At 40.4% G+C, this 25,951-nt stretch overlaps 4 protein-coding genes across 4 annotated transcripts in view; 3 read left to right on the forward strand and 1 right to left on the reverse strand.

Annotated features, from left to right (window-relative positions):
* LOC140284746 (apolipoprotein D-like) overlaps positions 1-25,951 on the forward strand; it is a 251,193-nt gene that overhangs the window by 136,767 nt on the left and 88,475 nt on the right. The gene's annotated exons all lie outside the window — the stretch shown is intronic.
* On the reverse strand, positions 2,893-8,177 carry LOC140284872 (threonine synthase-like 1). The gene is made up of 4 exons (XM_072378880.1): positions 8,089-8,177; positions 7,636-7,716; positions 5,944-7,347; positions 2,893-4,248 (listed from the first exon to the last, which is right to left on the reverse strand). Exons 3-4 carry the CDS (start codon positions 7,315-7,317, stop codon positions 3,445-3,447), a joined length of 2,178 nt encoding a protein of 725 aa, XP_072234981.1. The 5' UTR covers positions 7,318-7,347; positions 7,636-7,716; positions 8,089-8,177; the 3' UTR covers positions 2,893-3,444.
* enkur (enkurin, TRPC channel interacting protein) lies at positions 8,728-12,184 on the forward strand. The gene is made up of 5 exons (XM_072378562.1): positions 8,728-8,830; positions 9,952-10,097; positions 10,178-10,401; positions 11,563-11,709; positions 11,927-12,184. Exons 1-5 carry the CDS (start codon positions 8,751-8,753, stop codon positions 12,098-12,100), a joined length of 771 nt encoding a protein of 256 aa, XP_072234663.1. The 5' UTR covers positions 8,728-8,750; the 3' UTR covers positions 12,101-12,184.
* On the forward strand, positions 13,748-24,520 carry prtfdc1a (phosphoribosyl transferase domain containing 1a). The gene is made up of 9 exons (XM_072378371.1): positions 13,748-13,780; positions 14,143-14,249; positions 14,326-14,516; positions 17,097-17,191; positions 19,699-19,716; positions 20,242-20,324; positions 20,666-20,712; positions 21,899-21,975; positions 23,458-24,520. Exons 1-9 carry the CDS (start codon positions 13,748-13,750, stop codon positions 23,503-23,505), a joined length of 699 nt encoding a protein of 232 aa, XP_072234472.1. The 3' UTR covers positions 23,506-24,520.

Below are 25,951 nucleotides of genomic sequence, written 5' to 3' on the forward strand. Positions count from 1 at the left end.
AGCGCGTGCGTGCATGTGCATTGTTTCGTTTTGTCTCTGCGTTGGCCCTGGCGACCTATCCCGGGTGTACCCCGCCTATCGCCTGGTGGCAGCTGGTAAAGGCTCCAGCCCCCTGCTGGAGGGATTAAGTAAGTACAGGTCAGCTGCAGCCCTGATTCATGGTTATTATATAGAAAATACCACGTGTGTTTCCAGGTAGTCTCTGGGTACAATAAAACGGTAATTACCAGTTTTAACTAATTTCATGCTGTGTTAAAGACTGCTGATTGTTGCTGATCATCCTAACATAACACATCAATATTATTAGATCAATACCGCGTTCATCTGACCTTGTTACCAGTTTTTTAAGTATAGTTTAAATAACCATTCGATTGTTAGCAGGTTACCTTAGAATTCCCAAATTAGTACTCTAGCGTTACCAGATAGTTTTGCCTTGTTGTTAGTATCCTCATTATTACTCTTGGCTTTTGGCTCTGATAATTATGTAACTTTAAATTTTATGACTGTTAATTACCTGTTACTACCAGGTTATTATAATCTCACACCTTTGGTAATTACATGGTGTTTACTTAGTTATTACACCTTTTTTCGTTCTGCTGCAGTCTACTACATGGGATGATCTGTTCACTAGACAAAGTACAAGAGCAATGTAGCATGTTTCTATCTCTATATCTCTGCAGCTATTTTTATGGTGGGATGTTTCCACACATTTCATCCAGGTGATTAAGGTTTTTAATAGGTGCAGGAATTAACTAACATCTTACGTGGGGATCACACCACCCAATTTGCCTTTAATCATTCATCTTCCAACTCATGAGAAGAGCAGTGATTAATACATTAATAAGTACTCAGTACTCATGGATTTTAGCACCCATCTTCAAACTTTCCCATGAGATTGATTACATTTTTGCTTATTTTGACTAAAACTGCCCACAGACAACTTTTTAAGCTCCTGCTACATTTTATATATATATATATATATATATAATATATATATATGTCTCCATGACAACATTTTACCATGATGACACAGATTCACAAGGTCAACAAAATGATAAGACACAATAAAAAAAAAAATCAGGGACAGCAAGGCAGATCAGAGCACGTGCTATAGCTTGACTTTCCATCTATTTAAACAACTGCAGAGGTAAGCAGTCCTGCAGATCTATGAAACTTAACCTCCTTTCCCCGGCGGCTGCTGAGGCAGCGGCTGGTTTTAAATGACTGAACTGATATCTGCAGATTCATGTCTAAAGGCTTCTGTTGTGGATGGTGTAACGTTGAAGGCTGCAACAAATAGAGCCCACTCAGCCCTTCTTTTCGTTTAGTTACATTTGTAATCAAATATGGACTTTTTTCATATTTCTTATATACTCTGGAGTGTATTAATATTAAGATTCAGAGATTCAAAACCTTTATTTGCCCCGAGGGGCAATTGACTGTTTATAAATGAATATATATATAACTTTCCTGTTCCAGAGATTAAAAATACATCAAAATAAAACATATTGTGAAACTCAGACAAACACATTTCATAAAGGAGTTTTAGTCAAAGAGTTGAGATACTTTTTCTCTTATCTGAATTAATTAAATTGAATTAAAGTAATTCCAATTAAATGGACAGTTAACATGGGCAGGTGCAGAATAATTCCTAAAAGCTTTTGGAAATGTCAAAGATGTCTTCAAAACTTCCTTCAAATTGCATAAGATGTCCAATTTGCCACCTCACGCTGCCCTGATTGTAAACACCAACGAATCATCAGCTGCTTCCAGGAATGAAATAGCAGGATTTAAAATATCAGTAAACTTTGCGAGGTGCTGTTTCCTGCAGCACGGTTCCTGTAAAAACCATCTGGGGAGGCTGCACCCCTCCTGGAAATCTCTCCTGGAAATTCAGTAATTGTCCAAACAGCATCTGCAGCAACGGAAGTAATCAGCATTTTTATTGTTTTTTGGGAAATTACAAAAGTCAGAAATAACATTAAGAAGACATAAAATGAACATGTTAACATAAAAGCTGACTTCTAAGGGACCTGAATGACTTTCAGGTTAAAAGGTCAGAATTATTACACTTTCAGCTGTATTTTTAAAAGGAAACTCTTACTTGCAGAAGCCTTAATACAACAGAAAATATTAATACGGACATCTCACACTTCAGCTTCCTTTACTAAGCAGAGAAAAGTGACAAAAACATTTACTTTTTTAAATTAAAAAGTCATTTTCGTGTTCACTTTTATGAGCGTAGAAGCTTGTTTATTGAAGAAACGTTGGACCCGAGGACAAATTGAGAAAATATCATTCAAAAACGCCCCGAGCAGCTCAGTGGAAGTTTAACTTTAAGAGATAATTATCTCTCTTGCAGCGGATATTGATTTCACATAACACTTTTAGTATGTTTGACCTTCTTTTTACAGCAGTAACTCTATACTCAATAACATGTTGGCACGAGTGTTTCTCACCCTGCAGCAGCCAAGAGGTAGACATGAACATCAGGTAGGCAGATACATCATGAACTGAGATGAAAAATGATTTAAAACTCAACAAAAGAAGGGTTTAAAATAGGGCCGGGACTCGATTAAAAACATGTATCTACTTAATTAGAGGCTTTGTAATTAATTAATTGAAATGAATCGCATTTTTAATCGCATATAAATATTTGACCAGAGAACAGTGAGAAGCATTTTTCTCACATGGATTTTAGAATAATGACTGAATACATAAACTTAAGCAACAAAACATTGTTACTTAACCAACCGTGCTCTTATCGACGCTTCCATCCATCCATTCGTTTTGTGTTTTTATGCTTTTTAATGGACGGGACAGATAAAAAGAGACAGAAAGCAGAGAGACGGGGAATGACACGCAGTAGAAGGCCGTCCGATGCAGGATTTGAACCGGGGCCGACTGCAGCCTCTATACAGGGGGCGCCTGCACGACCCACTACTACGCTACCGACCACCCCATCTGTCTGGTTTTAAAACAAAAGTTCCCATCCACGGGGCCAACCAAAGCGCTCTCATCAGCTTCTCCGTTCATGTTTGACTATTGTTCACTGTGGTTTGTTGTTGTCTGAAGTTGGTGCTCCAGTATAACCGGTATCCCTGAAACCCATCCAGTGAGAAACGTTCCGCGGTGCAAAAATAAGTGCGATTAAAATGCGTAAATTTTTGTAACGCGTTAATTTTTGTGTAATTAATTAATCTTAATTAACGCGTTAAAGTCCTGGCCCTAGTTTAAAACTGTATCATTAGAGAAATGTGCTCCATTTACACTCCAGAATGCATTATTGTGAGTATTTGGTAAGATTTTAGTGTCATTTTTGTTAAATCTGGTTGAATTTAATACATACAGAAAAAATTAACATTACATTTTTACATATTTGACACAAAGAATATTTTTCCTCTGAATTTGGATTGAAATTAATAAGGAAATGTACAACAAACTCTACATAACTTTTAAAAAGGAGTCCTGTACCATGCCCTCCACCTCTTCTGCCAACACGCTGTAATCTGCCTGACAAACCGTGTGGCCCCTCCTGTCTCTGTCCCTCAGGCATTTCACCATCTCTTTGTGTACTTCTGGCCTGGATGCAGTGATTTCCAGCTTCTTCAGCTGCTCCACAGGATCCACCGGGATATTTTGGATTTGCAAAGCTTTGAACACAGCGGGAGCAAACTTCCCATAGTGAGCCGTGGAACAAAGCACCACGGGGCACGAGCCGTCCTGCAGCCTATCGGCCACGACTTTAGCCACGGCGGTGTGTGTATCCATGACGTAGCCCGTCTGTGTGTGAACGCTGCGGATGGCGGCCAAGCAGTCGTCCTCAGAGCACCAGCCAGCCAGCACTTCTTGCTGTATCTTGCCAAGCAGAGGCTCAGGAACCTGAAAGTGTTTCTCTGTGTCTAAGCGTGCGAACAGGTCTTTGATCAGGCTGCTGCTTCCGTCTGAGACGTGGTAGATAAACCTCTCGATGTTGGAGGACTTCAGGATATCTATAGCCGGTGAGTTGGAGAGCAGCAGAGGCCGTCCCCGCAGATCGTACTCGCCCGTGGTGATAAAGTCGGAGATGATTCTGTTGTGGTTGGACGCGCAGATGACTTTTCTTATCGGGACGCCCATTTGCTTGGCATACACAGCTGACATGGCGTTGCCAAAGTTACCAGTTGGGATGCAGATGTCAACAGGCTCCCCGAACTTGATGACGCCATCTCTGCATAGATCCAGATAGCTGGAGGAGTGATAGACCACCTGCAGGAGGAGGAAAAGTTCTCACACCTGTGTCCGGTGCAGCATAATATAGCCACACACGATGTGCTTTTGCTCTTTTTTTTTATATCATTACAAACATTTTTATGGTTTTATGTCATCTTCTGCTTTGTATGTAACAAGTCTATTTACCTCTTTTTCAACAACTTTCAGACTAAAGTATAAACAATGCAAACGAGCCATTTTTCATGTGTCGCAACTGGAAAAACAGTTGCAACGTTCAGCTGTTTCAGGTCCTGTGATGGCCTGTGATAGCCTTTGATGGCCTGTTTTACTGGCAGAATTGTGTTAGTGGTCAATAAAACCTCCCCTGTCACTGCTATTAAAAGCCCACAAACTCTGTTTCACACAGTTTTGTGTCAGCCAAAGTTCATCTTTAGCTAATCACGACCTGTAACGACACATGCTTCGTTTGTCCGTCGCAGCACTTTAAACACACACCCACTGCTTTCATTCTTGAAAAATAAAGTCGGAAATTAAGGTAAAGTCAGGAACTTATAATAAAAGTGAGGATTAAAGCTCCCAAATGGATTCTAGTTTCTTCAGAGGCTGAGATATTGTTTATTTCAGCGGCATGAATGGATTAATGGAACAAAATTAAATAAAAAAACACTTATCCAAAAGAGAAATCATAAAATGATTAATGGTTGACACAACAATAGTAGTTTGGAGCAGGAAAAGGCTGATAGCGCATTAATCAGTCGACAGACTTTCAACTCTGTTGAAAATTAAAGGTCTTTGACTTGATTATAACCAAAAAAAATAATTTTAACAAGCCGTTATCCTCAGTAAAATGCATTAAATATGCCACCTTATAACCTACAATCTATGGAAGTCTTCGTTGACTTTAATTTAGACATAAAACTATTCAAAAGCAAAGAATTTATGATGAGGAAAAAATATTGGAAAATGGAATAAAGAAACAGCTACACGAGGAATAAATGTGGCACTGGTTGCTAACAGAGGTCAGAAAGCTACAAGACTTTGGTCAGAGAAGGATACTGAACTGCTTCATATCTAGGAAGCCGGGCCATTAAATCTCATCCAAGGACAGCTTGATTTGAAGGACCCTTTAAAGGACTTTGTTCAGTAAAATTTCAGGAATGCTTCTATGTAAAAGATGGACCAAAGTTAGTTTTTCCCTGTTTTTGCATAGAATTGTGCTTTCTCAAAGGACAGCAGAGTACACCCTGACGGTGCAAATGGCTGATAACCTCCACTTTTGCCACTTTTGTGGCAGTCGTGTCTGTTTAGGGTGAAGTTGATTCTATTACAGTGTGCGTTTTCTAAATTCAAGCTTCAGAGGGACATGACTTGGAAGAGTCATGACGAGGAGGATTAGCTGACAGCCACAGAAGCAGAGCATCTGTTTAGGCATTTATTCATCAACGAGGCATTCTGAGTTGGTGGAAATAACAAGCGTAAATGTAGGTTTAGGTTAGCGATGTCTGGACTATGCTCCCGTTGGCTCATTAGGTTTCTGCAGCTCTGAAATGGAAATTCTTAGCCATGGCCTCTCATGATATTTCCCCCAGTACAGTGCACAGAACTTCACTCACCCCTCATTTCTACATATATTTCCAGGAAAACAGGAAATCGTTGCATTGATTTACAGAGTGTAAACATAAATGGAAATACTGTAAATAAGGGGGCACCACACTGCGATTATCAACCCACCTGTGGCAGGAGCCTCGCCCAGTTGATGGAGTTGGCGGTGCTGAGGACAGTGCTGTACTCCACAGCGAGATGCCCGGTCAGCCCCGACTCTCCAAACATCCTCTTGATGGTCCTCTGACAGAAGTCAAAGTCCGACAGGACGCTGACGGCCCTGGCGTTACCCTCGCTGTAGCCCGTCATCTGCAGCTTCTGAATATCACTCACTCCTTCCTCTGGGAAAAACACCAGCACGCCTGTCCGGTGTCTGTCAACGCCACTCAGCCGGCTGAAGCCACTGAGCACGGCGCTGCCAGTGTCCCCCGATGTGGCCACCAGGATGAGGTAGTTGCACATGGGTGGGAGGCAGTGGGCGAAGAGCTGAGGCATCAGCTGCAAGGCAAGGTCCTTGAATGAGGCGGTGGGGCCATGAAAGAGCTCCTGAACATACTGATTGTGGATGAGATGTTTTACAGGTGCAACTCTATCACTAGAAAAGTTTGACCCATAAGCTTTGAATATCATTGACCTGAGATCCAAGGCAGAGACCTCCAGAGGATGGATGCACTTTTCAAGTAAAACTAACGCTCGCTCTGGGTATGACATGGACACTAATCTCAGCCATTCCCGCGCATCAATCACTGGAAAGCCATTTTTAGGAATATAGAGGCCTCCATCTGCTGCCAGACCCTCCACAACCACATCACTGAAGTATGTTTTCTCATCAGATAATGCTGCACTGTCACACCTGGTTGATACATAAGTTTCCTCATCATGCTTCTGATATCTCTCCACAGTCCTCAGCACCTTCTCTGCGACTTCCTCCACCGTGTCCCCTGTTCCACACAACACCCGCACGTCCAGCCATTTCTCATAAAACTGCCTCCTGTAAAGCAGAATGTCTCTCATGGATGCCCCCGCCTCCTGGCCCACTATCCTGTTCACCTTCATCCTGCTGAGTCTGTGTATGATGTCCTCGCTGTCCACGTCCAGGTAGACGACCAGTCCGCTCTGCTTGATGTGCTGCATCGCCTCAGTGTGAAGAGGATTAGAGCCCGTCAGGGAAATGACACATCCAGAGGCGGAGAAGTTACACAAAGCCTGACCTTCCTCCTCCAAGAAACCCTTTCCACCCACTGCCGCGAGCTTGGCCGCCACTGGCATCTTCCACGTCGTCTCCAAGATGTCGTCATCAACGTCAATGGCAGGCAGCCCCAGTTTGTGGGCCACTATCTTCCCAACTGTGGTCTTCCCTGCTCCAGGCAGACCCATGAGCAGGATGTTTTTGTCCCCCAGCAGGCCGCTTTTGCTGGAAAGCCATAGTTTTGATATGGAAAGTGGATACAGCCAGCGTCTGGTTGTTCTTATTGCAAGTTTGCTTACATTTATCAGGCCCATTTGGAAATCGAATAAAAGCAGGTGTTTCTCCTGTGGAAAGACAAGAAGTCAGCTCATTCTTTTTGTTGAGGACACAGATCATTGGGGGAGGATTTTCAAGCGAACGCGACACAAATGTGCACATTCTTTTTAAAGGGGACTTTCACGGTTGATGTCCTTAACTGAACTTCCCAAAAAGAACATTAAACATCTGCAGCTCATCCAGAACGCTGCTGCTGGAGTTTTAACCAGGACTAAGAGATCTGAACACATCACACCAGTTTTTAAATCTTTACTCTGGCTTCCAGTCAGTCACAGAATAGATTTTAAAAGCCTTACTGATGGTTTACAAATCCCAGAAACCCAGCAGAGCTCTTAGATCCAAGGACTCAGGTCAGCTGGTCCAGTCCATAGTCCAGACTAAACACGGAGAAGCAGCATTTAGCTGTTAAATTCAGGTTAAAAACATTTCTTTTCTCATATGTCTTTGCATGAAATCTGCAATTGGTTTGTACATGAAATGTGCTATACAAATAAATTTGACTTATCATTTAATAAACCGCATCAAAGTGGGCTAAATATCTTTTGTTACTTGTACCGTTTATAATACTTCTATTTTTTTATGTCAGTCGCCTAAACTCTTACAAACTGACCTGCTCTATAGTCATGAAGTCATGAATCATTTACAGTAACAATCTGAAGATGGTCGATAAAAGAACTATCGACACTACATCCCGTTTAAAATACTAAGTATAATTAGTAAATTATAGTTCTATTAAATAGGACACTCACCTGAATATTTTATCCCATCTCTTTAGTTAATAATGTATTTGGTCATACGGTTCACTCTGACAAGGTGAACAACACGAGTCTTTGCAAGCACACTCTGTAGTTCAGTCCACTACGGCGAGCATGTAGGGACAAACTTACTTTCTCAGTGGCAAACATTGTAAAATGTTTTGTAAAATTACAGACTAAGTTTCCCCCGTATCTCCTTGGTTTTTATTAGGCACTCTAACCTGATCCTATAACGTTGATGACGTTTTGAAACAACTTAAATTCGCATTTTCTTGCTGGTGCTAATTTCACGTGCACGATAAAACCTCGGAATTTTGTCACATTCGCTTTAAAAATCGATTTGTTTCACGGACGTGAAAACGTAAAATACACAGAGACGATAAAGTAATGAGGATTTCAGCCACTGACGAATTGTCATAATCAATGTTAGTGTATTGTAAGGTTTTAAAAAAAATACTTATCATATAAGCATTAACGGCGAGAAGGAGACGCCACTCAAACTAACCGCTTTACGACTGTCAGGGAATGTCGCATTTGTTCTTTTGGTTGCCTAGCAACTAGCCAGTTTTTGTGTTGTCAAACAAATGTTTCACGACCACTGACTTCACTGTGGCGTTTTTCACGTTTCTTCTGCCGTGTTTTACGACTTATTTAACATGTCTGGAAAAATGTATCCACTGGAAAGTGTGTACAACTGTATTCCAAAGGAGGAAAAGAAAATTGAGAAACCACCAAGGTTTGTACATCTACCTTATTTTAGTCGGTGATGGGTCAGATTACTTTGAATTGACTGATTCTCACAAGTTACATTGTATTCTTGTGTCAATGTATTAATTTAAATAAATCAATGTAATGGCTTATAATCGAAATACACTCGAGAATACTTCAAAACTTTAAGGACATGATCAGTTTAATTTAGTTTTATTTACAATGCCAAGTGACAAGAAAGATATTCCCACTTAAATTACCCATTAAATGGCAATTTGAAAGTTTAAAAAGCATAACTTAAGTGTAGAAAACATATATTCATTATGTCTAGAAATGCTTTATAATCACATTTAGACATCTATTCTTATCCTATTTTTCTATCAGAGTTTTACACACTAGAAAAATAAATACAGATCAACAGTGACATGCAGCATAAGCAGTTTTATAACTATTTAAACATTTCAAATGCAAAGTTTCAATCATTATCATTGTTGGTACACTCATCCTTGAGCTTCTTAATGCTGCATCGCTGTATTTTTAGCTCATCTCACACATTTCAACACTTAAAGTCACTGATGTTGTTCATATGCAAGCTGCACTTTCTGAGAAACTGGTCTGGAAACAAGCTGGAAACAACCTGTATGTATTCTACAACTTAGGGGCGACTTTGCTCTTGTAATGCCACAGAAGCACCCCCCATTAAAATCAATATTACCCTTAAAAAAACATGCTGGAATGAAGACGTGCAGGTGCTCTGAAATGTTTTCATCCAGGTTTTTCTCACCTTGCTTTAAAGACGTAATCAATATGTAATCAAGCAATCCTCATGACCTTTACCCCGTTTTGACTAAACTCTGATATTCGACCTTAATCAGTAGTTAGTTGCTGCTTAAAATATCAGGTGACAAAAGGAAAACAAGAGCTGTGGTGTGGTGGCTTTAACTGGCTTTGAGGACAAATCTGACATCTTAATTCAGACAACAGGAGCCATGAAAGCACCATACAAGTATCCTCCTAATTTCCATTTTGATCTTATCGATCGATAGGAGTAAGAAGTGAGTTTTTATTCATGCAAACATTGAATAATGAAAATAAAACAATGATTTAGAAGCACAGTTGATTTTTTTACTCTAATTTCTATCCCTAAAGGTATGTCTCCAAGTTCAGGCCAGCTGTTGTTCTTGAGAGCAAATTAACCAAAGATGCGATGAGAATGATGGGACCAGCAAAGCTGGAGATGCCGTCTCCAGACAAATACCTCAAGAAGCATTCAAAAGAAGCCAAACTGCCAGAAAGTGAGTTTCAAACCTCCTGGTCAATGTAACAGTTTTCTGGTAATTATTCGCTGCTCGAAGTCATATTTTTGCTTTTTCAGAACCGCAGCCCTCGAAAGATGCCCATCGCACTTGCACTGAGAAGAAGCCAGCGGTCCCGTCAAGGACTGATCCCCCACCGATGGGAATTCAAACCCAGAGGGACTTAAATAAAACAACCATATTTGTTCCGGTAAAGCCTAAACCCACCTATGTGGACACCAACAAAGGACACAAAGAGCTCCTGGAAAACTCCGGGCTTGTCCCCAAATACCTTTTGAAGAAGGTATTTTCCTACAATGCTCTTCTTTACATGCCAAAAAAGACTTTGTATTTACTGTACTGTGCAAAAGTCTTGAGCTACCCCTAGTTTCTTAATATATTGTCTGAAAAACAGGAAATAAGTGCAGTAATATATGGACACAGAAATGTAAATACAATGAATACGGGATAAAGAGGGTTTGTTCACTTCTAACGAGCCTTAAGGTGAATATTTGGTCTGAGCTCCTTTATTCTCCAACACAGCCTGAACCCTCTGAGACAAGCTTTCTGTCAATTCTTTAAGGAGTCTTCAGGAATAGTTTTCCAGGCTTCTTGAAGGACATCCCAAAGCTCTTCTTTGGATGTGGGCTGCCTTTTGTTCCGTTCTCTGTCAGATGATCCCACACTGCTTCAATAATGTTGAGGTCCGGGCTCTGGGGAGGATTCATCCCTCCATAAGACCTGTTGCCACTGATTTTCAGTCCACTTCTTGTGTCATTTGGCATAGCTCAGCCTTTTCTCCCTGTTTCCCTTCCTTAAGAATGGCTTCTTGACAGCCACCCTTCCATGGAGACCATTTCTGATGAGGCTTGGGCCAACAGTAGATGGATCAGCTGAAGGTCCAGATGCATCTCTCAGGTCCTGTCAGGTCTTTGCTGGATTTTTTCCTCTTTCTTAAAGACGTCACTTTCAGATCCTGTTCATCTTCTGTAGATAATTTTTTAGGCCTGACACTTCTTCTTTTGTCCTCCACTTGTCCAGTTTCCTCAAATGTTTTAAGGACACACTGCACACCATGCCAAGTTTTCAGCTAATAGCTCTTTGGGAATCACCTTTTTGCTGCAAAAATACTGTTTTCTGTCTGTCAAACTGTGTTTTCTTTACTGTTTTTTAGATGCAAACACAGAAAGGATGTGTCTTTGTGACAATTTAAAATGGGTTCTTTGCTAAGCTGGTTCATCTGTTGAGTTTGTTGAGCTTTTTATGCTTGAATGATTCAGGTTTTAAGTGCCTTAACAAACAAAAGAATATATATATATATATTAATATACATAAATATATAAATAAATCTTATGAATCAGAATTGTTGCTAAGTACTGTGTATTGTCAACCATCCATTTGGGGAGCTGATTTCATATGTAAACATATACAGTGTGAACACAAAGTGTCTTGTTTGTATCTGCAGGGTTACGGTGAAACGCCTTTATACCTGCAGCAGCGCAATGAAGCAGAACGGAGGGCTCAGGAGGAGAACGACCGCTTGATAAGGGAACAGAGGGAGCAAGGAGCCATGCATTACCTGTCGGATGAGGATCGACAAGCCGTCCTGCAGGTATTCAAACACATGCAGTCCCTCTCCTAAAACAGCAGGGGGTACATTAAGACATGTGGAACTGCTGGAGGAGCACAGGAAATAACTAATCCTTGTTACCTCAGAGCTGGACCTTTTGTGTTTTTGTGTTTCTACAGCACAAATCAGAAAGTGTTTACCCTTCAAACTGTTGTCTTGTGTCGTTTATGGGTCTCCCCTTCATGTATCCACACTCCAGGGCCTGAAGAAGAAATGGGATACTCTGCATCGAGAGTACCAGGGCCTCTCTCTCATCATCGACACCCTGTCAAAGAAAGCCCACAAGAAACAACTGGAAGAGGCAATGAAGCAGCTGGAACAGGACATAAACCTCTTTGAGAGATACAAAACCATCTACATACCCAACAATTAGTCCCACAGTGCAGCGAATGCCTTTTATCAGCTCGTGAGACAAATAAAATGATGTCTATATTTTTTCTGTGCTCTCTACAGTCAGTCCAAGAATCACAATGACTACAAAGCTCATTTATTGCTGTGAGTTTGAACTTAAAGGTAGTTTTTTGTAATGTACAACCCTTTTTAAAGAAATCTTAACCCTCTAGTCAATCAAAAGTGGTCCAAAGTCATTTGAATCTGATGCCATTACTGTAGCTTAGCAGCATTTACCCTGCTCAACAGATCAGGATTTCATTTGTGGTATTCTTATTGTTCCATAACGGACCAAATGTTGTCAGCTGCAGGCAGGTTTCACTCCTGGACTCTTTACCACAGAAACAGAAGCAGAAGCAGGTTTGGCATTGTCTTGCTGAAAAAAAAGCAAGATGTTCCTTGAGTTTGTGACTCCAAATAAGTTCTAACTTCTCTTTGTGCATGCAGCGTTCACAAGGAGTCGTGTTTTTAATGCAGCGCTGCCTGAGGCCCTGAGCGTGCTCGGTCATTATCTGGAATGATATGCTTCATAATGAAATTACATGTCATTTTTCTCTTTTCTTCAGTTCTTTGTTTGCTGACACAGTCTTTCAGAGAGCAGTGAACCCCTGCCCCCTCTCTTCCATCATCCCATCGAGTATTTCACATCTTTTCCTTTGCTGCTTCTCCAGCTTTTTTTTGTAAACTTGCTGCTTTCATCAAATACAAAATGAACTTTTATGAAAGACAATTATCAATATGTGTGATCATTTTCATGTATTCTATCTGTTGTAAGTTTAAATGCAACTTATCGGTAACAGCTTCAGCATCTATCAGTTTTTATTTATACGACAGATTGAATATACCACCCTTTAACTCAAAGAATATCAAGATATTGTCACATTTCATTGATATTGCAGTGTGGTTCACTCAGTTTTTCATGTATACTGTACACTTCCTTAACCAGGCTGTAGTGTTAAGTTACACATTGTAAGTTAGACCACATGTAATCTTGTTGCTATTTGGAGATCTGTCCCAGAGTATTATTGACAGTTTTTGCAGCAGTTTTAGAGTGTTAGCAGGAGACGATATTTACTCTCTTTCCTGCCCTTCATTGTAACGAAACAATCAGTGAACCAGATCTTTTCTTTTGACTGAATAAATCTGCCACACAGAAACAGAACCAGACTTTCGTAGTTCATTTCCCCTCCTTTCTCCTGCAGTGGCCTGTGATGCGGCCACAAGCCAGCATAGCATCACATGAGGCTGATTATCCGTGGAAGTCTCCATGACCAAAACAATGCTTTCCTTTTCCCTAAATGACTCGAGCGTGATCGCACAGCCCATGTGGACGGCCACGATTTCTCTGGATATCTCTGCACTCTCGCTTTGCAAGTGGCTGCTAAGAAGGCAACAACGCAGTAAGTTATTATTTGGTGATAATGAATTAGAGGTGTCGCTCAGGCTCTTGATTTCTCTTTAAGAATTGCAATTTTCAGGTTGATAACCCACTTAAATCTGGTGTTTTGCTCTTTTACTCTTATGTCGTTTTCTTATTCTGTAACAGTTGAGAGGAAAGTAAAAATACGCTTAGATATTTCCGTCTTTACCCCAGAGAAGGCTGCGTTTTACCATGTCAGCAACGCCACAAATGGAGAATGCAGGGGTGAAAAGAGGAATTGTGGTAGGTTTCACAGAATAAACGTTTGTATGTTCCCGTCCAAAGTTAAAGCCTGTTTTTTCGTGGTTATTTTCTCAGAACCTGCTTTTTAAAAACATGTACTTACTCCCAACCCAGAAGTTAAATCAGTCAGGGCACGAACAATAGTTTTAACATGTCTTGTAACGAAACCTTTGATGCAAAGTTTCCACCTGCAATAACTGACAGCTAACAGTTTTATAAGCTTCTATTATTGGAAATGAGCTTTTAGATGAGGCTTTTAAAGATTAGATTGCATTTTCTCTTGATTCCTCCCAGAGTTTGACAGGCTGCTGTTTGCCCAGTCTGCAGGACCTCCTTACCAAGCAGTGATCTGTCTGTCATAGATTAAAGACGAGTGGCCAGGCTACAATCTGGAGTTGTTCACCTACCCTGAGCACTACCACGAGGACATAGAGAATGTTTACATTCCACATGGGGTAATCATGAACAGGTAAGCGCGCACACCTGCCAGATGAGTGCGTAAACCATCCCCTGGTGTGTTTTTAGTGAAGACATTTCTCCTGCAGGGTAGAACGTCTGGCCCGCTACGTCAGGGATGACTTTGGGGACGACAACATAATGGTGCTGTGTGTTCTGAAGGGGGGCTACAAGTTCTGTGCAGATCTGGTGGAGTTCATCAAGATTCTCGGGCGCAACTCCAACCGGTACCTGGAGACACGGGTGGAGTTTATCCGTTTGAAGAGCTACCTGGTAAGTAGTCCGAGGGAAAAGCAGCACACAACAAAAGGGCTTTTTGAGTCCATCAGGAAGCACCGTACTAATAATTGTTTGTTCCACCACCAGCCAGGTCTGCTGAATCTGAATACAAACGTAATGATTTTGAATATAATTAATTGGATATAATTGTATTAATAACTTTACCTTTAAAGTACAGACAAGAGGGCTGCATTGTGATTGGGTAGCGCTGAATCCCGCGGGACCCAACTCAAATCTCGCGGGAGCGGGCGGTATGAACTTTGCTGCGGGCGGGAGCGGGCGGCTGAAAAAAAACACTGGATCGGGATGTCAATAAGTGATGTGGAAAGGAAGCACAAAGAAGGTCTTTACAGCACAAAGCAAGGCAAGCCTGACATTTGGAGAAGTTTCTAAATTGTCCATGAATCTCTTTATTAATAGCCTATAAAATGGCGTGTTTTCCCCTGCGGGAAAAGACACAAAATCAATGCATTTCTATTATTATTTTTATTGACACAGTGTGTCTGATTTCTAATATGTTTTACAATAGAATAAACAACTTCACAAATCACAAACAATACCCTATTGTACTGTAAAGAGTCTTTGCTTCACAAGACATAATGGGATAATCCAGTCAAGATTTGACACGTCTAAGTATTGTGTTTTTTTTTTAACTGGATGTGGTCTAGTTAACAATAAATACATTGGAACGGCCCTTTTTTTGCATTTTCACAAATTGAAGAAAGGTCCCACAAATTATAAAGTGGGCTTTAAAGAGTCAATATCCTCTTTAGGACAATCCAGTCAAGATTGGATACAGTGTCGATGCTCTAATTTGCCAAAAACGCAGTGAAATGGCCCTTTTCTCTACCGCCGATTTGGAATCATCTTTCATTTCTTTAAAAATGTCCTGAAAATATATGTAAAATCTGAAAATGTTCCGTTTGGTTAAACTCCAAAAAAATCAACCCATAGATCAAAGCTTTTCATGATTGATGGGTTCCAGATCTTTGCAGCTTATATCACAACAAATTGAATATGTTTGGAGTTTGATGGAAGCAATGTGAGGATGTCACAGTCGGCTCCACATGTCAGCTTATTATTTCCCCTAAATCCTCACACATTTTCTACAAAAAATGACCCACTTTTCACTGCTTTAAAGATGCACCAGCCTTTTACCACCAGATGTCACTGCTGTTCGTGTTTAGCAGGAACGCGGCACAAAGGCAGGACACCTCAAGGACGATTAATTGTGGAGCCCTGAGCATGAAAATACCAGACTGCTAATTGGTGCAGTTTCTGCTGCCAAGAAAAACAGCTCATGACAACCTCTAATACCTGGAATGTGGGATGTTTTTGAATGATATAGCAGTTTTTACAGATGTATTACTGTGCAGCTGTCAGCACGGTCACTTGTTATGTTGTGGTTTATTCTGGCACCAAATTATTTGATTCATATGTTTCTGCATTTAGACACATTTAGTCTACTCCCACCTACTTCAGTACAAGTGAGGATTCAACATTCATATTTACTGAGCTGGCTGTCAGAAGAGTTAAAGGCCCTTCATGTTGAATTTATAAAAGTTAAAACACACTGGGGACATATAATGAATTACTTCTCCAAAAAAAACAAACACAAGAAGCTTTTTATCTAAGTGATGGAAATACGGTTGTTTACAGACTTACAAGCTTGAAAAATGATAGGTGGAACAAGATGATTCATAATACTGAAAAGGCATAAGAAAGGTACTAAAGCATAGAAACATGAGAGTATCGTGATTACATTCGGATGTCAATAAATATGGCACTAAGTAGCACACTGGAGGACAGGCTAATGATGTCATTAGTCAATCTCACTGGTCATGACTGAGTCATGTGACCTGCCTCGAGCCAGGACTTTGTCCACGGCTGCTCTTATCTGAGTGATGCATCTGCAGCACAGCGATTTTGGCTTCAGAGTCTTCAAAGCTTTCTTTATGTTTCTTTATGTTTCGCTCCCAAGCAGCCAGGCTGTCTACTGACCTTTTAAAAGTGGTTTTGAGCAATAGTTCTGATTCCTGAAGGTCCTTCAAAGTGTTTCTTGACTCCTTGCACGGCACCATTTTCAGATGGGTTATATTTTTTGTTTGTTAAGGCACTTAACTGTGACCAATAAGTCATTCAAGCAGAAAAGACACCTAAATCAAGGGTGTTGTGTCCACACATTCCAGACAACTTGGCAAAGAACCAATTTAAAATTGTATCTTTCAGGCACTTTGTTGCTAGCGGCCTGTCACAAAGACACAAAAATTGTTTCTTTGACTGATTCTATGAAAAATCCAATCTACTATTGGCCCAAGCCTCATCAGAAATGGTCTCCATGGAAGGGTGGCTGTCAAGAAGCCATTCTTAAGGAAGGGAAACAGGGAGAAAAGGCTGAGCTATGCCAAATGACACAAGAAGTGGACTGAAAATCAGTGGCAACAGGTCTTATGGAGGGATGAATCCTCCCCAGAGCCCGGACCTCAACATTATAGAAGCAGTGTGGGATCATCTTCATCTCTTTCCTGTCAATATGTAAGGAAATGACAGGTGGCTCAAGGCTTTGTGCAGTTACAGAAAGAATTAGAAATCTTGTTTTCTCCTCTCCAGAATGACCAATCAACAGAGGACCTGCACATCATAGGAAGCAGTGATCTGTCTTTTCTACGTGGAAAGGTTTGTGTTCTGTTATGCAAAATACATTGTCAGACTAACAATTCAAATGTTTCTAAAATGAACAATCTTAACCTGAAGATGGAGCTGTTCAGCTAACTGAGGGCTCATTTGCTCCCAGAAGAGCAGAGAATTCAGTCATGGACCTGAGTGTTTACATTAGGACACTAAACTGTCTTTAAAACCACCCTTGTGTCACTTCGCTGAAGACTTTTGAGCAAATAAATGTTCTCCTGAGGAAATTTTTTTGAGCTCTGCATCTCAGCATCATGAGGAACCCCCCCCCCCCAAGTCATATCATCATTCTCTGAGATAGGCAGAAGACAAAAATGTCAGCTGAATGTGTGCATAAATGTGCTCACAATGCTAAATTATCTTGTCTGGGCTTTGAAAATGTGTTTTCGCTGAGGTCTGTTTCAATCTGAGTAAAAATGTCAATGCAATACGCTATTAACAGCGCACCTTGACACCTTTATGTCAACCGGTTTGGTGGCGTGAGCAGATTCTTGGGTTTCTAAAAGCTGAATGCCAGCATTGTGCAGAATTCCAACCAACCTCCCCTCCCTGCCCGGAGAATCTGACCCTCTTTTATTTACGAGCGCAACACTCGATTCCAGTTGTAACTCTCAGACCTACTGAATCTGAAAGGGGGTCGGATTCTTCAGGGCGGGTTGGAATTCAGCACCACACCAACCAGCAGCATTAAGCAGCGCTGTTGGAAGTTTCCAGCTGAATTTTTACTCACCCTCTCAAACTTTCAATTTGTTGTACTCAGACATCATAATCCCATAAAATACAGGAGTACCGAGGCCTTCGATGGAAATGGTTTCAGACTGTTGGAATGACACCAAAGGCCTTACACTGATGGATATTTGAAACACCACTTTCACACTTAATTTCATCCGTATTAATGCAGTTTCCGCTGCATTTTAAATAAATAAAACGCCAACAACCTGAAACCTGATTCAAATAAAACAACCTACTATAGAAATGACTCTAGTTGACAGCTGTGAGCCATAAGGTGAAAAATAAAATCTCTAGTTTTCTAACATCTCCATTGAAAAGTTTGACAAGTGTTTCCAGTCAGCTGCAGAGTTGAATTCTGCCTAATTTCCAGGGTTATACGGTGACCTAATGATACATGAACTATGTCCCCTTTTGTTCAGTGAAAGGACATTCATTTGGATGGAAACTTCCCTGCAGACATGAGAGAAGCTAATTTTAGCACTGTTGCACAATAAAATGACCAAAAATATACGTGAAAAAATAAGTAACTTAAGTCAACTTTGACAAGCATGTTGCTAAGCATATACACACTGTAAACTGCTCAGTTTCATGATTTCAACAAGATGAAACATATAGTTTATTAGCTTGTCCATTGTCCACCACAATTAGGATTCAGGATAAAAGAAAGGAGTCAACCACTTATCAGATATTGCTATTATTCCCAGAAATTAACCCCATCCAGTTGACTCTGGCATAACTAAGTGAAGAGAAGGCTTCGGGACCAACACTGCAAGATGGATTTGCACTAAATTTAGCACACCAAATTGAGCATTTCCCTCACGATGACACATACGTACCTTAAACTCATTACTTTCTTTACTTTAGTGTTTTGTACTTCAGTAAATAAATGGAGAAGCAACATGATTCCCTTCACAGCCATGTCACTGTGAGCATGTTAGCAAACACAAGTGTTAGCAAACATTAGCATTAGCTTAGACCATATTTATGACTTAAGCGGTATAATATGTTCTTCAATCATTACCTTGCCCCAAGACAAAATAAATAAATACAGTAACTACTTAATTTTTCTATTTTCTTGCCAGTATAGCTTAATAGTGTTTTTGTGCCGGTATATTTCGTGTACCTACTAAAGCTGAATCTTCTCCCAGATTCAAGAATGATTGAGCAACTCATGTAAAACCTGTTATCCCGAGATCCAAGGAAAGCTGTAAACCTTCGTACAATGATGCCATACACAGTCAGGGAAGCTACAATATATGTTTGTTGACCAACTAACTGTACAATATACTTGTAGCATGCAGTAAAACAGGTTGGCTATGGTTGAGTTTGTGTGTTTTCTTTGGTTTTCTCAATCAACTCATTGTCTCTGAGTGTTATGTAACAGCGTGCAGGTGTGGACCCGGAACACTGGCCGTGTGCCTGCATTCTCTCTGATCGCTCTCCCCAAACCATAGTTACTCTCTACTGTTGTGGCAAAGAGTCCACACAGCCAAAAGAACAAGAATTCATTTGAAACCCAGCAGCAGGGAGAACGTACAGGACCCTAAAGCTCAGGGTGACTTTTGCTCACTTTAGAAGCAAATGTTTATGAGTGTGGAAAGGAGAGTTAATTGTCTGTGTTTTTGTGACGGTGCTGAAGATGCTGCCAACATCGTTGCTATAGATACCATCTATAATAAATGCAAGAAAACAGCTCAGTCTTTATTTTCATTTGGCTCAAACCATGTTAAAACTTTATCTTCTTTCTTTACATGTTACCAAAGAGTGTGCTCATTGTTGAGGTGAGTGTGTGTTTATACTTATCAAATTACAGCCTTTTATACCTTTGAATTTACGTTATACGCTCCTCTATCTTGTTACTTGAAAAGCCTTTGTGTTGCTTTTTGTGTTCCACACAAGAACAAATAGTTTTTTTTTCCTTTGAGATCAGATTTCACTTGTAAAGGTTTCTGGATTCAAGTCACGAGCACAACAGCACAAAGGTCATTTAAAACAAAAGCCTGTATTTGACTAAATGGATAGTCTAATTTAGTATTTTGTAATCTCAGTGAAGGAAAAATATCTCTGATTTCATATGAAAGAAAACCTTTGATACTTGTAACAAAAACTGGAAATTTCCGCTGCTGATGCTTCAGGAACCAAGATGTGTGACACAAATTTTACAGACGCAGGCAGCGATGTGGAAGTTTTCCATGTCATAGGAAACTTGAAAAAACGTCCGGTTTATCTTTTTATCTCTGCCCTCAAATGTTCCGCACTCCTCCCTCCTCATCGCTGCCTTTTCCTTTGCTCTTCCCTTCCCTCAGGCCATCGTCGACACAGGAAAGACCATGAAGGCCCTTCTGAAGCATGTGGAGACCTTCGAACCCAAGATGGTCAAGGTTGCAGGGTGAGCCGGTTTTTCAGTCGTCCGTTATTTCCCCTGCGAGGGAAATCTCGAGCGTGTGACGAGCAGAAGAAGAAGATATCACTTGTTCACAGGGGCTGTCACAAAGCGCTCCCACAGTTCAGTGACAAGACAAACATCACACATGGTTCAATCAAAGTTTATTTCCTTCTGGATTCGTGACAGGACTGCAGAAATTTGAATTACTTCTATTTGGCACCATGAACACCTCTAAAGCAAACAGGAAAATCAAAAACAACAATAATTCACAGCTACAGATAAAGTCTTATAATCTGTCACCATAGTAATGCAGCGTCTTAGTCTCAGAGATGCATATGTTTCAGGCTGCTGGTGAAGAGGGTGCCAAACATGGCCGAAAGTCTGACAGACTGTAAGTATTTTCTGGTTTTATTGTTGCTCTTTACACTCATATTATACCCCTCGATGGACAAACCATGTTGTCAGTCTGTGTTAATGAATTATTCGTGTTCTTTGCAGTGTTTTCTCAAAGATTAAGTGGTGCAGATGCTTTTTATCAGGTTTAGCTGATCAGGTCTTTACTCGGCGACCGTTTGACGCAGTGAAGACTGAATACATTCTTCTGCAGAAGAAAACAACAGCAAAATAACATCTTTTGTGTGAAAGGTGTTCATTTATGGAATAATGATTGGAAATCTGATTGGGAAGACATCGTAAAAGAAAATCATCTTCATGTGAGACGACTATTAGTTTGATTCGGTGTGAAGCATTTAGATCATTTGGCAGAAATTCATTAATGTAGAATCGGGAGAATTAATCATTTATCGGCACTCATCTTTATGACACGTTTCTACAGTAGCCTGGAAGAGTCAAACCTTTTACTTATTTAAAGGAAATTCATGTTTTTTGCGTCAGCTTGTGTGCGACATGAACATTTTCTGCCTGCACCAGGTCACAAGGGTCCACTGGGTTCATCTGCGGCCGCCTGCGTGCAGCTCAAACATTTGCACCGACTGACAGACCAACTACACACTTGCCAGAACCAATCTTTATTTTAAACAAATTAAAACACATCAGACAAAGAATATGTGGAGCAGAAGAACTAAATAAACGCTTGTTTTGAGGCAAAGCCCACATGTCTACAATCTACTGCCGATTGATTAAATGTCTGCACATGAGCAGCTCATGTAAAGCTGATCCCAACTCTGATATGACTGGAACCGCACTTTGTTCATGCAGACACAGTAAAGCTGTAGCCGGCCTGCACCACAGCGGTTTCTCAGCCTGGTTTATTAAGTTGGTTGCGATCCTACAAACCCGAGAATCTTTCTATACTCTCAAAGTTTGAACTCTCAGAACTTTCAGTTCGATGCTTTTGTTCCTCCTTAATAAGTATGTGTTAGTATTGGTTTGCTACTGATTGACCCTGAAGTTAATCAATATAGAGGCAGTAGAATATTTTTCATTGGCATTAGATGCGTATTTTCCAGTTATTTTTGAATAAACCATGAAACATGCAGTATGGTTTTATGTCATACAATGTTGGTCTTTACATAGATCGTGACACTCTTTTTCATTCACTTCTCTTGCTTTGATAGATGTTGGATTTGAAATTCCTAACCGATTCGTTGTTGGCTACGCTCTGGACTACAATGAATACTTCCGTGACCTCAATGTAAGTCCTGAGTTTAATGTCACGGCTTCACAGCAGAGGACCTTTGAAAGCGCTTGAGAGCAGGAGATGAAAGCGATAGGAAGGGAGAGTAAACACTGTAAATCATAGAGATGTCCTCCTCTCCCTGAAACCTAAACTCACCCAACAGGTATCCTCCCTGCCTGAAGAGATTTTACATGTAGGCAAAGCAGTTCAGGTCCTTTGTCTGCCCGAGTCTTTTTGTAAGACGTCTGCCTAAAACGATGTCATTCAGAACTATTGTCAGTGTTGTGGTTACTTTATAAAACAGCTCTACATTTAAAAGCTGGTTTGTCAAGGAATGTTTTACAATTTTACAACTTTCGAGTGTGGGTGTTGAAGTCCACTCTCTGGCGTTTTGTCCTGAGGAAGAACCGGATTACATAGAAACTTTGTATTCGTAGGACAGTCGCCACTGTACCATGTTTAATTCTTAATAAATCACAGCCTCAGCGTGCACTATATAGTCATTGACAGTCATTGTTTCTCATAGGTTTTACATTGTTACACGTCAACATTCAGTCAATCTGTTGCAGATATTCTAACCAAATCAGGACAATCGGTTTTTCTTTTCTTTTTGCAAAAATTAGTCAGGTTGGTGCTTTATATATGCTGTCAATGTTTATTTTGCAAACTAATTCTCTTAGCTATGAGTGAGCATCAAAGGAGCCCCATTTAAACCTTAGATTATGGAGAACATGACAGAAATTAAGCGTTTGTTTGTTTAATCATGTTGTTATTTTGCTGAAGAAGTGTTTATACTTATCTACATACGTGCTAAATGAATATGCACTTAAAAACTGATGAAAACGCAGACTATTACTATCATTTCCTACCTTATCTAAGATTCTTGCACGTTATAAAGAAATGAAACATGACAAACTCCTCAATAAGCCTCAGGTCAGGAGTGCATTATTCGTTCATACCCAACAGCTTATTTCAAGCCCGTGTGTGCTTATAAAGTACTAACCTGCGGGAACTTTGCACATTTTTGCATCCGTCAAGATGTGGCCTCATATTCACCTCTGACTCCCAGAACCTTGTGTTCAGTGTACAGTATGCACTGCTCACGCTGTACGCTTTATGCGATTGTGTGTGGCTCTTGTGCATATTTGAGGGGGGTGTTATTCATTGTGTAAGTATGAAGGACTGTGACCTGTGGAATGTGAAGGTTAGGATCTCATTATCAGACAGAGTTCAAGCTTCCCCTCTTATCTGTCCTCATCCCACTGAAGAAATTTGAGTTGAACCCCCGAGACAAGCTAGAATAATGAATGTGTCATATCTTTGTAGATTACATTCCCTGCTTTCAAACTATTGCAGGTTTTATAGTTTCATTACCATGTGTAGAATGCAAAATGCAACTCTTTTGGTCGAGAATGAAGGCTGCTGCTGGGAAGCTATCGATTTATCATCAATTTAGCACAAGCTGATTTTTCTTTCCTGCACTTTTTCTCCTTTCAGCATATCTGCGTCATCAGCAAAAGTGGAAAGATGAAGTACAAGATTTGAGAAGAATAACAGCGATAAATGATGCACCGTTTTACTTTCGCAGCACAAAATTGTCCCTCTACCTTCTTAAGAAATGTGTAAAGGTTTTAATTGTTTTTTTGTTCTTCCTTTCCATGAGAATGTACATCTATTTGGTTAAATTACAGGTTGCACGGTGGTTAGCACTGTCGCCTCACAACAAGAGGGTTACTGGTTTGATTCCCAGCTGGGGCCTTTCTGTGTGGAGTTTGCATGTTCTCCCTGTGTATGTGTGGGTTATCTGCAGGTACCCCCGCTTCTTCCCACTGTCCAAAAACATGCATGTTAGGTTAATTGGTGATTCTAAATTGACACTAGGAGTGAGTGTGTGCTTAGTTGTTTGTCTCTGTGTGGCTGTGATGGACTGGCAGCCCATCCAGGGTATTCCCTGCCTCTTGCCAAATGACAGCTGGGATAGGCTCCAGCCCCCTCACGACTTTGAATTGGATTAAGCTGGTATAGAAGATGGATGGATGGATGGAGTTTAAATTGGTGTCACAAAAATGACATTAGTAGATATATTTGTATAGTTGTAGGTGCTTTCAAATGAAAGAACACAAACAATATATGTTTTAATGCAATCATTGCCTTGTTCATGCTTTGGTGAGATGTTTACAGGGACAAAGAAATTGAAAAAAAAGTCAGGCTGCAAACCAGGAGAGGACGTTGGTGACAGATGGAGAGAGCTTATGGACCTTGGCATCCTCATGCCGGACTTTGCCCACTCTGAGTCATAGAAAACACACAGTGGGGGCAACAGGCGAGCCAAACGACTTCTCCACACCACATTGTACCTGTTTGTTTCCTAATTTGACCAGGCGCTAACTGTAAATTAGGCTTAAGGATTTAAAAATGACAAAGCTTGAATTCTTTGTAGTAATTATATTTGTAGTATTGACGTACCAGCTAACAGTTCTGTGCATGGGACAAATACTGTACAAGCATGGTTTTATTCACACAAATACAGTTTGAAACATCTTACTTCCCCTTTAATTTCTCTGTGGCAACTTTTATAATAAAAAAAAACTACATGAAGCTGAAAAATATTTTTTCTTTCTCGAGTCATTTCAGAAGTGAGTCTGATTTGTGAGATTTCATATCATCATATAAACATGATTTCATGAATATGAGCAAAGTAAAGATCATTCATGGTGTGTTAAAACTAATAATTAGTCACGGCAATCGGTTAAGTCACGGCTAACTAGAGGGATAGCATTAGCCAAAGCTTTTGTAGTTTACCGTTGATCTGTACCTTCTTACTTTAATTTTGAAGAACATATTTTTATGCTCTTAGAGTTAAGCAAGCTCATTGTAAGTTAAGTTTATGTAATATGATCACATTAGATGGGCCACAATTTGTATCATATAGGAAAGCCACGCTAAAAGCTAACTAGCCAAGCTCTTCGACTGCTCATAGACCTAGCCTAGCTTAAAAAAGAAGCACTGATGGCCAGACTTTGATAGGGTTTTTTTAAGCTATCGTCTTCTTAAGATTTTCTACTGAACCTTTTTCTGTGAAAATACAGATTTCTGAAACATTTTTCCATGCTGGTTTTGTTGGTGTGCTGCTGGAAGGATTTATTGCTGGTAACCCAGGCAACTTTTCACATCTGTTATGATGCATAACCATGACAACAGTAAAGCTGTTCACCTGTTGGAGTGGCTAACTGAGCTTTCCAAAGCCCAAGTAATGTCTAGAATGAGACCCCAAATCAAGAAGAGTTGAAAAGGAGACATCTAGGATGCAGAGCAGGAACAAAATGGAGGAAAAGGTGAAAGAGAGTTAAACCATTTATTCCCTTGAGCTACAGGGGAAGTGTGGGATCACTGGCAGATAAAATGGACAAGCTTGGACCGCTGATGACTACACAGCAGGAATATCAAGAAGGCGATATCACTTTTTTTCGACACATGGCAGCAGACGCAGCTCTAACACATCTCTACTCAGCTCTGGACCTGTACAGGCAGACAGAGACTTCAGACCGAGTGGTAACAGTAAAGGAGGGGGATTACAGAGCTTGTTAGCAACAGATGGTGTAATCCTGCAAATGTCACTGAGAAGAAGCATCTCCGCACCCCAAATGTTGAATTGTTGGCTTTGAGTTCCTGTTCATGTTGACTACTGAGAGAGTTCACCTTTGTCTCCTGCGAGCCCTGGTGTGCACTCATCAGCTGAGCTGTTGCCAAGCAACAAAAACAGTCCAACCCACTGATGACAACCTCTGAAGATTTCTATCACACCTTCCTCTCTGCTACACATCCATTTTTGACATGTTTGTCAGCTGATTTATATATTTTTTGTTATCTAACTATAATAAAAGCATATCCTTGATGATAATTAATACAGAAACAATGTAATTTCCCTTTTGGGATGTATAAAGTATTATTGTTTGGAATCGAATTTAAATGGGAAAAAATGCATTATTCA

Source organism: Leuresthes tenuis, unplaced genomic scaffold (assembly GCF_036924035.1).
Source record: "Leuresthes tenuis unplaced genomic scaffold, fLeuTen1.0.hap1 SCAF_24, whole genome shotgun sequence".
NCBI classification, from domain to species: Eukaryota; Metazoa; Chordata; class Actinopteri; order Atheriniformes; family Atherinopsidae; genus Leuresthes; species Leuresthes tenuis.

Excerpts from the sequence above, each read along its gene's own strand:
- LOC140284872 (XM_072378880.1), bottom strand. The coding sequence starts at position 7,317 with ATGGGCCTGATAAATGTAAGCAAACTTGCAATAAGAACAACCAGACGC. Across the intron at positions 4,249-5,943 it reads GGGCGAGGCTCCTGCCACAG|GTGGTCTATCACTCCTCCAG; the intron begins GTGGGTTGATAA and ends CTCCTCCTGCAG.
- enkur (XM_072378562.1), top strand. The coding sequence starts at position 8,751 with ATGTCTGGAAAAATGTATCCACTGGAAAGTGTGTACAACTGTATTCCA. Across the intron at positions 8,831-9,951 it reads AAAATTGAGAAACCACCAAG|GTATGTCTCCAAGTTCAGGC; the intron begins GTTTGTACATCT and ends CTATCCCTAAAG. Across the intron at positions 11,710-11,926 it reads ATCGACAAGCCGTCCTGCAG|GGCCTGAAGAAGAAATGGGA; the intron begins GTATTCAAACAC and ends TCCACACTCCAG.
- prtfdc1a (XM_072378371.1), top strand. The coding sequence starts at position 13,748 with ATGGAGAATGCAGGGGTGAAAAGAGGAATTGTG. Across the intron at positions 13,781-14,142 it reads GGGTGAAAAGAGGAATTGTG|ATTAAAGACGAGTGGCCAGG; the intron begins GTAGGTTTCACA and ends TGTCTGTCATAG. Across the intron at positions 14,517-17,096 it reads GAAGAGCTACCTGGTAAGTA|AATTAGAAATCTTGTTTTCT; the intron begins GTCCGAGGGAAA and ends AGTTACAGAAAG.